This window comes from Aulonocara stuartgranti (assembly GCF_965226115.1).
Source record: "Aulonocara stuartgranti genome assembly, chromosome: 10".
NCBI classification, from domain to species: Eukaryota; Metazoa; Chordata; class Actinopteri; order Cichliformes; family Cichlidae; genus Aulonocara; species Aulonocara stuartgranti.
Genome location: NC_138946.1, coordinates 34,749,600 through 34,763,268, shown reverse-complemented (window position 1 = coordinate 34,763,268; position 13,669 = coordinate 34,749,600). Strand labels below are relative to the sequence as shown.

Genomic DNA, 13,669 nt, shown 5'->3' with positions numbered 1-13,669 from the left:
ACGTATCACTGTGTTTCTGTGCTTCACACACAACAAACCTGTAAACTGTGATGGATCAGGAGCTGCTGTTGCTATGGGCTGTGTATCGATCAGATTTACATTTGTTTGGAGATTCAGTGATGTCATATGATTGGAATAATTGTTTCATGTAAATCACTGAGAGGACCAGAATGTGCAGTGAGCATAATGATGCAGGGAATGAGAATCTAAAATATTACAGGGTTGTAATAGTGGTGGAACATAATGTGTGTGTGTGCGTGTGCGTGTGTGTGCACAGCTGAAGAAAAAGCAGGTTTACGTGGAGAAGGTGGAGAGGATGCAGCAGGCTCTGGCTCAGCTCCAGGCAGCCTGTGAGAAGCGAGAACAGCTTGAACACAGACTTCGTACAAGACTGGAGAGAGAGCTGGAGTCACTCCGTATGCAACAGGTAACACAGCACATGTGCTGACTCACCATCCCACCTGCTGAGTTCTTGGTAATTTGTCACCACTTTATTATGGCCTTTATGACTGGAAGATGAAGATCTTATTGAGCAATTGTTTAATGGTGAACTATGCTATTTGGTTATCCGCTGTAATACAGAACAAATACTTAAGAAGAGTGAAAATATTTAGTCGAGAGCCGAGGACCGCTTGTGAAGAGCTACAAGTGGTCCTGGAATCAGCAGGTACAGTTTTCTAAAATAAAATGTAACCCATACCACACAAGCGCATTTAAAGTTTGCTCGAGACATCTTGAAGCTGTCATGAGCAATGGTGGCTTTTGTGCAGGATGTATATATATATATATATATATATATATATATATATATATTTCAGCAAGTCTGTTAAATACTAAATCTACACATACCTCACATACAGTATGAGCGAGATTGGACTTCCAACCCACAGGATCTTGGTTGGCTAACCAACCGGACATAGTGGTGGTAGACAAACAGAAGAAGACGGCCGTAGTGATCGATGTAGCGGTTCCGAATGACAGCAATATCAGGAAGAAGGAACACGAGAAGCTGGAGAAATACCAAGGGCTCAGAGAAGAGCTCGAGAGGATGTGGAGGGTGAAGGTAACGGTGGTCCCCGTGGTAATCGGAGCACTAGATGCGGTGACTCCCAAGCTAGGCGAGTGGCTCCAGCAGATCCCGGGAACAACATCGGAGATCTCTGTCCAGAAGAGCGCAGTCCTGGGAACAGCTAAGATACTGCGCAGGACCCTCAAGCTCCCAGGCCTCTGGTAGAGGACCCGAGCTTGAAGGATAAACCGCCCGCAGTCAAAAGATTTAGAACAACCCAGTTTTTCCAGTTATTTATTTCTGTTCAAGTTGTTCAAATCCAATGAACAGCTCGAAATGGTAAAAAGGTAAGTGGGGACCTCCCAGAGGTTTAAAAAAAGGTAAGGTTACCCAAAACTGAAAAATAATGCACATTTCAGAAAATGGCCTTTTTCAGGGAACAAAAACAGGTTAACAATTTAAAGCTGCTCTGCAACAGTGGAGGTTGATCCAGCCGTGAAAGCTGGTGCTGCTAAGTCCTACAGCTGTTCCAAAAAGGCGATTAACAGTAGAAGACAGACCATCGTAACACTTATAAATGTAGGTCTGTCCTACAGAGAAACTGCAAAGAAAGTCAAGGCGTCAGTGAGTCCAGCTTCCTTCAAACTGTGACAGGAAGAGGTCTGCAGACCCAACGACACGACTGAATCGGACACACGTTCCTGGGAGTTAACAGCTGTGTGATGGCGGCTCACAGGACATCAGCTTCAAGCAGCTTCATAGTGGTCGTAGTGAGAAAGTCTCAGTTTCAGCTGTGAGGAGAAACTTCGAGCTGCAAGTTTAAGAGGACGAGCTGCAGCAAGAAAGCCAGACGTCAGAATAAGACAGAGGCTCGTCTGGGCCATGAAACATTGGACTGCTGAAGACTGGAAGAAGGTTTCATGGACTGATGGATCAACATTTGAAATCTTCGGTTCATCATGCAGGATCTTTGCTGTGGAGTAGGTGGAAGGATGGATCCACAGTGTGTGGCATCGACTGTCAAACATGGAGGAGGAAGTGTGACGGTCTGGGGCTGTTTGCTGATCCAGGGTCTGTGACTCGTACAGAGTGAGAGGCTCCCTGAACCAGAACAGCTCCACAGCACTCTGCAGCTCCATGCAGGAGCCTCTGCAGCTCCATGCAGGAGCCTCTGCAGCTCCATGCAGGAGCCTCTGCAGCTCCATGCAGGAGCCTCTGCAGCTCCATGCAGGAGCCTCTGCAGCTCCATGCAGGAGCCTCTGCAGCTCCATGCAGGAGCCTCTGCTCAGTCAGAGGTTCATCCTACAGCAGGATAATCACCCAAACAGTCCAACTGTGCCAAGCTTGGAAACACGGAGTGTCCAGCACAGTCTCCAGACTCAAACCCCATCGAGCTGGTTTGGGATGAACTGGACAGAAGAGTGAAAGCAAAGCAGCTACAAGGTCCACGTTTATGGAACGTCTGCAGCAGACATGGGAGAAGATTTGATTTCTGTTGCAGACAGAAGCCACGGCTGTGTTCAGCTGTTATATCTGCCAAAGGAGGCGACTCTGATGAGTCAAAGTTTAAAATACACTCTGGTCTATAAACTGATTCCATGATTTATTTTTTCACTCCAGTTGCTTATTTGTTGGGTTTTTCTCTGTATCTATGAAGCGTCTTGAGGCGACTTTTGTTGTGATATGGCGCTATATAAATAAAATTGAATTGAATTGTACCATGCTTTCATTTCAGAGTGCAATGGAACATTAAACTGTGTAATTTTCAATGAAAAACTGGAAATATTGGGGTTTTCTAAAACCTTTGACCGGCAGAGAGAGAGAGAGAGAGAGTGTGTGTGTGTGTGTGTGTGTGTGTGTGTGTGTGTGTGTGTGTGTGTGTGTAAATAAAACAAATACATCTCTTCCAGCGTCAAGGTGGTGCTCAAACCAGCGGTGTGATCTCGTCAGAATACAACACCACAGCTCTGATGGAACACCTGAGGGAGAAGGAGGAACGGATCCTGGCTCTGGAGGCTGACATGACCAAGTGGGAGCAGAAGTATTTAGAGGAAAGTGTAATGAGGCAGTTCGCCCTGGATGCTGCAGCGTCTGTTGCTACTCAGAGGTACATGTTTCAGGTTTTCGTAGTTTCATACGGTCTCTCAGCAACATTATTGCTTGTCTTAGTTGTTAGGATCTTGAAACACGAGATGTGTCGTGGTGCGTGCTCAGTCATCCAGGTAAGCAAATCCCAAAAGGCTGATTCTGTTCATCTGGACGTTTTCAGTGGGAGAAACGTTTCCTCGCTCATCCAGGTGACGTCTTCAGTCTCAGCTGACTGCAGGTTTCCACCTTACAAACAGGACATTTGCACAAAGACTGAAACCAGCTGACTGAATGAACAGTGGGCTGTGAGGTCAGTTTCTGTACTATAAGGTTGGGAAATCTGCATTTAGCGGATACTGAAGACGTCACTTGGACAAAACATTTCTCTCAATTTTCTGGGACCATAGGAAAGCTGCCCCGCAAAACTCACAGCCATCTGAGCTTCTCTGGGCAAGAGGCGCAGCAGCTGTGCTGCCCCTTCAGTCTGTGGCCACCAAACATCAGCTGTGACTGGGAATCAGTGATTTCTATAACCGATTCAACTCTGATTCACAAGGTCTGATCTGATTCGATTTTGACTCAGTCAGAAATACTATAATTATGATCATTTATCACTACATATCCATATTTTATATCTATGTATAAATAAAATAAATAAATACTCTGCAGTAGATCACAAACTGAAGAAAACCATGACTCGTGAACATTACCTGATGCTGCAGAAGTGAAGCAGAGCAGAGTCACGTTTAGCTTTTGGCAGAATTTGTAAAAGTTTAAATTTCTTTGGTATCGAACAGCAGAAATGAGGTTTTCTTGTCAGAGAAATAAGAGCCTCAGGCTTGATGGGGCAGTTACACACTTTAAGCTGCTAGTTCACTTTTTGTTTCATTTTTAACAACAAACTCTGGTTTCGTAGCTTTGTGGCAGCTGTTAAACCAGAGCAAATACATAACAGTAAATATTTAATGTTTAAATATGATCTGCCTGAGATGTTAAAAATGTCAGAAGTGTAATCACTGCTGTAGTTCATGCTATTACGCACCTGTTGGAGGAAGGTACAATATGGCCAAAGCCATTGCACAGAGAAAGTGTGCATCATTACCAACAAGGGCCCATCCTAAAACTGTAGCTCTACACCTGTTCTGGAGCTCCTATCCAAAGAAGGTTGCTGCTCACCTGAGAGGTGGCTGTCATTGTTTTCCTGATGCGATCATCCAGTCGTCATCCTCGGAACAATAAGGACCAACAGTCTGTTTAAGAGAAACCCCAGGATGGGTGTGAGCCACTCCTGTCCTTGTTTGTGCAGGGATACGTCTGCTACGATGATCAGCCACTCTCCTAGCAGCAGCTACGACACATCAGTGGAGGCTCGAATCCAGAAGGAAGAGGAGGAGATTCTGATGGCCAATCGGCGCTGTCTGGACATGGAAAGCAGGTAAACTGCTCCTCTGCAAAGGGCTGTTTGATTATGTCAGGGTGTGCAAACAGATGGAGAGAGCGTCATGGGCTGCTTCTGTGCAGAGCTGTGTTTGTGGTGTGAAAGCATTCGGGTATAGAAAAGTGTTACCACTTCATACCACGGTACCTGCTTTCATCGTAGATTGAAGCCATCGTATTATATTCAGGCTGCACTTGTTTTTGTATCTTGTATGTAATCAAGCTCATTCTTTATTCTGCTGTTTGTTAACTTTCTCAGCGGTTTGTGTCTTTTACCCTCTTGGACCTGCGTCCACATGTGGACTTCACAGTTTGGGTTGTCTAGACCACAATACTAAATTTTGCTCTACAAGGGCCTGAGATCCACTTACGAGGACGTTATCCTGCCACTGCTGTGTAAAACAAATGTAAATGGACTGATTCTCATGCAGCGCTTTTCTACTCTCCCGGAGTACTCGCAGCGCTCTATACAACACGCCACATTCACCCAATCACACCCATACTCACAAGCACTGACTCTAAACTGAGTGCTTTTCTAACGACATTCACACTCCGATGGACGCATCAGAGAGCAGCTTGGGGTTGGTATCTTGCCCAGGGATACTTGGCATGCAGACTGGAGGAGCCAGGGATCGAACCACCGATCAGTAGGTGACCTGCTCTGCCTCCTGAGCTACAGCAATCAAATGTCCTCATAGGTGGAACTAATTTTTCTAAGAAACAAAAATCGGTTAAAAAGATAATTCTTTGTTTTACATTCGTCAGGCCCCAATCAGCCCAAATAGCAAAGAGAAATTAAAAATGCATGAAAGAGTTTGGGTCTCAGGGGGTTAATGGTCAGTAAGACTAGAGAAGCGTTATATAAATTCAAGTACATATTGTGTTTATTCTATCGAGCTAAGTTGTTTTTAGTGTAATTTTATGATAAATGATTTCTTATTTTAAAAATCAATCCATGATTTAGTTTCAGTCACAGCCAGACATTAACTGTGGCTGCGTCTGCTCTGATCCAGGATAAAGAATCTGCACGCCCAGATCATTGAGAAGGACGCCATGATTAAGGTGCTTCACCAGCGCTCTAGGAAGGAGCCTGTTAAGTCTGATGCACCATCTGCCATGAGGCCCTCCAAGTCCTTGATGTCCATCTCCAACACGGGTGGTTCTGGATTGCTCTCTCACAACTTGGGACTGAGTAGCTCTCCAATCACTGAAGAACGTAAGGACACGAGTTGGAAGGGCAGTCTGGGTAAGAAGCAGCAGTCGGTGCAGAGGTTTTAGCCCATGTGACTATTTCATGTACATGACTTCATTCTGAGGAGCACTTGTTCTCATGTTCCTCCAGGGGTTCTGCTCGGTCCCGAGTTTCGCATGGAGTCTCTCAGGACGGAGTCGATGTCGTCGTCTCCCTCCCCGGTCCTTCCTTCTACACCGATGACTGCAGGACACTCAAAGACAGGCAGCAGAGACAGTTACACGCAGACCGACAAGGGCCACAGTCAGGACACCAGCAAGCCCAGCACTCCGGCTCTGCAGAGCATGACGCTGCCAGCTCGCCTGTCCAGTCCCAGTCCCGTCTACATCCCTGACCGCATAGCAGGTCAGCCTCTTTGTGACAGACTCACAGCCAGCTATATTTTACCTTCACAACAGAAGTCAGTCCACATGCTTCCTTTTTGTGCACTGGAAAGTAAAGACAGTGCGTTTCTACTCGTAGTGAGCATGTAAGAGCTTTTTCTACTACAAGCCACACTCACCCATTTACAGTCACATGCTTACAGCGCTTTATTCTATACCTGTAAATGCTTTAGATCTGCCACACATTACCTAAGACTGTCCAAGGATAACGCCACATGCAGCCTGGACGAGCTCGCTGGCTTTGCAAAGCCACCCCTGTGGTTCAGGGTCAACTGGACCTCTGAGACGTCTCATTCTTCCATATTAAAAAAACATTAACACATCAGACGGCCCTTTGCCCTTTGCTCTCTCCCTCCCTGTCGATTCTTCACTGTCCCATTCAATAAAGGCCAAAAATACATCCATATAGATACAGATATAGATCTCTATTGGATTTAGGTAAGGTGAGTCAGTCATTGGTCATCAATTTGGAGGATTAAGAAATCTCCAGCCTCAAGTGATGACACTGTCACTTGAGGCTGGAGATTGTTGTGCACCAGGAGGAACCCAGAACCTGCTGCACCAGCATAAATACGAGGAGGGAAAACCATCCCTGTCCTTCTACGTGTGCACCTGTTGTCAATTTCATTGACACCAAAGCAGCTGACCCTGATTTACAACCACTGACCAGATCAACGTCACAGAAGTTTACCTGACCAGTTGCTGTACTCTGGTCAGTGTTCCTTTAATTGTTTTTACGTAGTGCACTATAAAATTGACAAAAATCATAATCTCAGAAGGGCTGAGGAGCAAATATTGCTTGTTCTTCTACAACACAGTGACGCAGAGTTAGCACCATCGCCTCAAGACAAGGGTGACCTGGATTTGTATCCACCAGTCGGCTGGGCCGTTCTGTGTGAAGCTTGCATGTTCTCTGTGAGGCTTCATGGGTTCTCTTCAGGTTTCTCCTGCAGGCCAAAGAAATGCACTCACAGCCTTTGTCGTGACATTCAGATCTGAGCTAAGGTGCTTCCTGTTTCCACTGTTCATCTGTCAGATGTGTCTACAACTTGACTGGAGTCCACCTGTGGTAAATTCAGTTTACTGGACTTGATCTGGAAAGTACACACCTGTCTCTGTAAGGTCCAAACCATGGACAGGTGTCAGAGCACCAACCAAGCCATGAAGTCCAAAGAATTGTCTGTAGACCTCAGTGACAGGATTGTATCGAGGCACAGGTCTGCAGAAGGGTACGAAGAGATTCTGCAGCATTGAAGGTCCCAATGAGTACAGTGGACTCCATTATCCATAGATGGGAGACATTTGGAGCCACCAGGACTCTACCTGGAGCTGGAGGTGTCCAAGAACCTGATGGTCACTCTGACAGAGCTCCAGTGTTGCTCTGTGGACAGAGAACCTTCCAGAAGTCCAACCATTTCTGCAGCACCAATCAGGCCTGTATGGTAGAGTCATCAGACTGAGCCCACTCCTCAGTAGAAGGTGACGGCTCACCTGGAGTTTCCCAGAAAGCACCTAAAGGATTCTCAGACCACGAGAAGCACAATTCTTTACCCATCTAATAAAAGTTTAGATTTTCATGAACGAGACACTCTCATGACTCATGGAGTGATGCCACTAACCAGCCAATCAGTGGCATGCAGTCTGATGACATCACATTTTAGTACCTGCTCGGATCACTTTTTTTAGTACCTGGTACCAGGTATCACCTAAAGGAAAACTGTGGCAAGTCGATCCAAGTCATACTAATGGAAACGGGGCTATTGTAGTAAACAAAATAAACAGTAGAGCAAACATATGAACCAACAGACGTCATCTGATACATAGTTTAGATTTTGGAGACAGACACTATCTCTACTTTTAAGATTAGGCTTAAAACTTCCCTTTTTGCTAAAGCATATAGTTAGGGCTGGAGCAGGTCACTTTGTCCACTCACCCTTCTCACTGTCACCAAAGCACTTGCTCGGAGGGGGTTACTTGATTGTTTTCTTTGTAATATTGTAGGGTCTTTACCTTGCATATATTTTGTCAAATCGCAGAGCTAATCGCACCGTTCATCACTTGGCCAATAAAATCCCTACAATGAAGCGTGGTTCTGTGGGGATATTTCTCAGCTGCAGCACTGGGCTGTTCAGTGAATGTCCTTAGGTGGGCCAGCCAGAGCCCAGAACTGAGCCTGATAAAGGTTCTGCAAAGAAAAATGGGGGGAAAGTGCCCAATAGGGCTGCTACGATTAGTCGACGACTGATTTAATAGTCGACGCGTCGTTTGAAGCTTTGTAAGATCCCAAAAGACGCAGGAATAAGTAGCAGGATTTAAGAGTGTAATAACGGACTGAAACAGAAGATGGCAGCACTGCATGTACAAGGATGCCAGCTGCCGTTAAACCCCAAAGAAGAAGAAGCTGTGTCCCAGAATTCATAGCGCGGCCCAGCGCAGTTTCCAACAATGGCGGCAGCTAGCTAGTTTTAATATTACTCTTATTATTCTTTCTGGGTCACAAAATAAACATTTAACATATTTTCAGCCGAGAATGTAGCTGTGTAAACCTCAAATATCTGCTCAGTTTATCAGGACACCACATATTTTCAAAAGCGCTCCGACGTTTTCGGAGACGTCTGTTACCCACTAGCTCGATAGCTAGCCGGGGGCTAGGCTAACTAGAGCCGTGAGAACACCGGACTCCCGGCAAATCGTTTTCAAACCCACCGCCGTCTTTCGCTACTCAGGTTAAACATGATATATGAGTCACTTAGATAACTTAAAATGTTGTTGTTTGGCTTTTTTTTTTTTAGTATTTTATTTGTTCCTGAGTAAATCGGTTTGGCTGAGATTAAAGTTAAAGTTTTTACACAGCTGAATAAACATCAAGCAGACAGCTGATTATCAGAAGTGTGAGATGCTCCAGAATTTACTCCGGTGTCCTGTTATATTTTAGATAGCAAGGAGTTTATTAAACTTCACCGAAACAATCTTCAAATTTCAATAAAATTTAATAAACTATCATCTTGTCTTTATTTTTAGTTAGCACTTACCTGAAACACTTGAAGCTGTAAGCTAATGATAGTTATATAAGAGCAGATGCTGCTGGTGCAATAACCTGTAGTTTTACGTCCAATGGATGATGATCTGATTAGTCGACTAATCGCAAAAATAATCGGTGACTGGTCGACTATCAAAATAATCGTTTGTGGCAGCCCTAGTGCCCAACAATAGATTTGCCAAGCTTAGAATCATAAAGACTGGAGGCTGTAGCGCACAGTACTGAGCAAAGAGCGTGAATACTTCTGTTATATTTGGGGCTTTATTTTTAACTAATTCCAAGCAAGCGTTTTTTCCACTTTGGCATCATGTTGTATTGTGTGAACATGAAGCAAGTAATCTCTTTGAGAGTATACAACAACCTGTTACGAGGTGCTTTATGAAGGTAAAAATACCGGTAGTGGCTCACGGTTTAGAAATCATTTAAAAGTATGTATGTATGCAACACACACTCCTGGCAACATTATCACAGTTAATGTAACGTTTTGTTGTGATATTGTGTAACGTGATGTAATGTCAACATGTGAAGGATCTATAAGATTCGAGGTGTACACAGCAGACAGGATCAGAGGAGAAATGTTCTCATCAGTCTTTCACTGTCACATTTGTGTAGATGCTCAGGCGTTTCACACCAGCACGCTGGAGCGCAGACTTCCCATCCAGGCCCACCCACAGCATCAGTCAGCTCCTCCAGCACAGTCGAGCCAACAAGAAGCAGACACAGATATGGTGGAGATCCTCATCTGACCACTTCATCTCCTGAGAAACGCACAGCTGTGTGGGAGCTCCGTCAGCGCAGACGACCTGCAGCTCTCGTTTTCATACCTTTGTGTTTACAGGCATGTTCATTCAGACACTTTTACATCAGCTCCAGTCCTTCGCTGAATCAGTGTTCATCGATATCTTTAAAGGAAATCAGCCCGTTGCAGCACCCCCAAGCGCTTTTTCTTGAATGTGAGTTTAAATTAAGTGGTGACTGGAATTTAAGAATGTCAGTGATCATGTGATTCCTTTTGTCCGTGCCATTCGTGCTCCTGTGTTCACAGTGATGGCGTTGCATGGAAGTTAAATAGCTTTATGGACTAAGTAAGCATAAATCCTTGTCATGTTGTGTCCATGCACGTGAATGACACATGTTGTTCCTGACTGTACATAACTGTGTTTATAGCTGCACCTCTAAGGTAAATATTTCACTTGTTGTCACTCTGCCCTGGGGGTTCAGTGTTACTGTTAATAGGTCAATACGTCACTGTGTATGGCACCAGTAGTATTTCAGCACATTGCCAACGTGTAACTTTTTTCCCTCTTGCAGCCACTAATGCACCATCTATATAACATTTATGTGTGTAATAGTGAGTTTTCTTCTTTAAACTACCGACATGAGCAGGTCAGCAAACACCCTTCACTCTGAAACTGGCCCACACGGTGCCCCTGTGCTTCATCCAAACAGGCGAACCCTGGATTGCGTCCATGCCGTGCACATCACTGTTTCGAGTCAGGGTTTCACACGCACACCTGTCTGCCTTTGACCTCAGCAGTAAGGGTGGGACAGCTTAGTTAAGCTTTCACGACCTCCCTCTGTGGAGGAATTTCCTTCACCATGTTACGGTCTGTGTTGTAAGAACATGTGGAGCTTTCTTTTAGTACGTTGCATATCATTTCAAAAAAGTGACACAAGCGTTTAGTTCTTGAGAATCTTTACATTTCTGACACTTTTATTACCAGATTTCTCCAAATGACTCACTAAGGGTCAGTGCCTCGATGCCTGGCTCCTCCTCTGCAAGCAGCTCACCCCCGACGTGCCCCCAGTGCATCCATCAGGTGTTGGATGAAAGCACTGTATAGATGTGTGTGTTACTGGGTGAATCAGAAAAGGCACTGTATAATATCAGTGCACTGAATGTCTCTATGTATCACTTTGGTAAGTTGTCAGGCTGGTTTTTGCACACGAGTGTGTTGCTCTGTATTAGCGAGCTAGTTTCCACCCACCGTGTCATCATCCTGAACAAAAGTAACTGAATGGATTTGAACTCGACCTGTAAAACAAAAAGCTTTGTATACATGACATAAAACTTTAACCTTCAGCAGGCAGCACATGCTCAGTCTCTGAAAATAAACTTTCCTCACATAAAGAATCTGATTCAGATAATTATGTTCAGCAAAAATAATATTTTAAGACAAAAGTATCCAACTATTTATCTTCTGTGAAGTTCTTCAGCCTCATTAGATATGAGTATATGCAGGAGTGCTGCTGCTCGAGTAAATGCACAGACATATTGGTCTCCATCAGTATGACTGTCCGCATTTGTATCCATGTTACTGTAGTGCTGCTACAGCCTGATGTCACCAATGTAAGTAACTGAGCTGATTCACACGGCTAATATCACAATTATGGAAAAGTAGTTTTATTATTCAAGCTGTCATCTAACAGTATCCAATAAAACTGTACCAAAGAATGGCAAGCAAAATAACGTCATTTCAGTGGGACGGCAATATCATTTCACTACAAATAGTTAATATCATCAGGTTAAATGAACACTTTTCCCACCATTGCAGAATATTTTAGGATATTTACTCTCCACTCTTACTTATTTCCTCTTGTTTGAGATTCCTGAATTGTAATCTGTCTGTAATATCCACGTCTACACGTTGGGACCATCCAAAACTAGCTCATGACACAGTTTCTTTTCTTCGTTTCTTGGTTTCACATTTGGTAAAGTTGCACGTCTTTGTTTCGCCCTGTCATGAGGTGAACTCGTGTATGAATCAAGCTGCTTTGCTTTCTGGTGTAGAACAATGAAAGATGTTAAACTGCGACAGAGTTCAGTCTGGTGTGAACTCTGTCGCAGTAAATCTGTCAGGCGGCTCATAAAGGTCTGTTACTGGTTCATGTTATTCATCGGGTGTTAAAGAGGTTATGGAAATGATGCTAAAACACAACACAGTGTTGGTGCATACGTGTTTATTAGTTTCTACCATTAGTATAGTATTATGCATGCATTATAAAGTATTGATGTTTCATGTGGGCTCAGTTGAAAGTTTGATGACAAAGGACCCTGTGGGCCCTCAGGTGGGATCACTGAGAACTTCAGGATATTATGAATGTCTCCTTTCAAGTCCTGGATGCCTAATAAGTATTTAGTTCTATTATTTTACCAAATTTCAGTGTTGTCCAGTTTAATTTCTGGTTTTACAATTATAGTCGCAGGACTCTCGAGGAATTTCAGAAAACACTGGAGAATACCAAAGGTTCTCATCAGAACACCAGTAGTTCTCCACTTTGAGAGAAGAGTAAGAAAACCAGCATTTTCGAACGATCCTTAAAAATCACTCGAATCGAAAATTTTTTTAGAAATGAACTGTGAGTAAGTGACAGCTCATTTATTGCAGAGATGCCTGTTAACATTGCTCCTGCAGCTGGGATCTGTGCTCTTCAGTCTTTAGGATGTGCGTCTCTCATCCCATCTGAGGATGTCCTCGGTCCTGCCCCACCTGTATTTCCAAAGCTTCCACTGTGTTCATAGCTGCTTTTTGTTTAAACAAGTCAAATCTTTTGAAAGCATTTCCTCCTACAGCATATTTAGTTAGTAATCTCAAGTTACATTAGTTCCTCTGCACTTTCCATCAAATAAAGTACAATTTGTTAAGGATTGCAGTCTGTACCAGGCACATGCCCTAACATATTTATTAATTCATGATTATCTCTGCATGTAACACCTTCAAAGACTGAAGTGGCTGTCACATTTATTGCACATTGTGATTATAAATCTCCCATAATGTGACAAATGCCTGGCAAAGAACACACGTAACAAAATGTCTTGTATTGTAGTTCTTGACGTTCTTTTTAGGCCGTTTTTTACGCGCTCCTTAATTTTGTTATTGCTGTACAATCAAAATATACAGAATATAACTCTCTCCTTCTATATTGTATCTTGGTATGAAGTCACTGATTTATGTACTTTTGGATTTGAAACTTGGTCCTTCTCCAAATGTTTTTTTATTATCTTTTATGAAGTGAGTATTACTTTAACTGTTGTTAAATAAATTAATGCTGAGGCTTCAAGGTTGTTTCGGATGTTTTACATGGACACACCTTGTCTGTGAAGGTTCTCGGTCATCCTGATTGTGACGCACACCCGTTTTTACACCTTGTGATTAGGTAGAGGATCATCAGGAGGTCCATTGTCCCTCTTGGAGGGACACTCCCATAGGGCTTAAGGCTACGTCCACACTAGCCCAGATAAATTTGAAAACGGCGTCTTCCTCTGAAAACGCTCCGCGTCCATCGTTTTCACAGAGTTGTGCGTCCACATTGAAACGGCCGAAAACGCTTATGTTCCAGTCCTGCGCATGCGTGAAACGCGAGAAGATTCAGCCCGCCTCATTTCTGTCTGCCGCTTATTCACTTTCCAGCTCTTTGAAACATCACGGCAAAATGTCAAGGAAAAGCACCGAGTTTTT

General features: G+C 43.9%; 1 protein-coding gene and 1 long non-coding RNA gene across 12 annotated transcripts in view; one reads left to right on the top strand and one right to left on the bottom strand.

Moving 5' to 3' along the window:
- amot (angiomotin) overlaps positions 1 to 13,271 on the top strand; it is a 38,909-nt gene extending 25,638 nt beyond the window's left edge. For all 11 annotated transcript variants that reach the window (XM_082548797.1, XM_082548787.1, XM_082548793.1 and 8 more), the window contains 6 exons: positions 278 to 427; positions 2,920 to 3,116; positions 4,404 to 4,532; positions 5,548 to 5,780; positions 5,877 to 6,131; positions 9,822 to 13,271. In XM_082548797.1, coding sequence (XP_082404923.1) covers positions 278 to 427; positions 2,920 to 3,116; positions 4,404 to 4,532; positions 5,548 to 5,780; positions 5,877 to 6,131; positions 9,822 to 9,955 — 1,098 coding nt within the window. In that variant the 3' untranslated portion in view covers positions 9,956 to 13,271. The remainder of the gene's footprint in view (positions 1 to 277; positions 428 to 2,919; positions 3,117 to 4,403; positions 4,533 to 5,547; positions 5,781 to 5,876; positions 6,132 to 9,821) is intronic.
- Positions 813 to 2,906, bottom strand: LOC309715602. The gene is made up of 2 exons (XR_014279245.1): positions 2,289 to 2,906; positions 813 to 2,178 (listed from the first exon to the last, which is right to left on the bottom strand). It is a non-coding gene; the product is annotated as an uncharacterized lncRNA (long non-coding RNA).
- Positions 13,272 to 13,669: the final 398 nt, after the last annotated feature.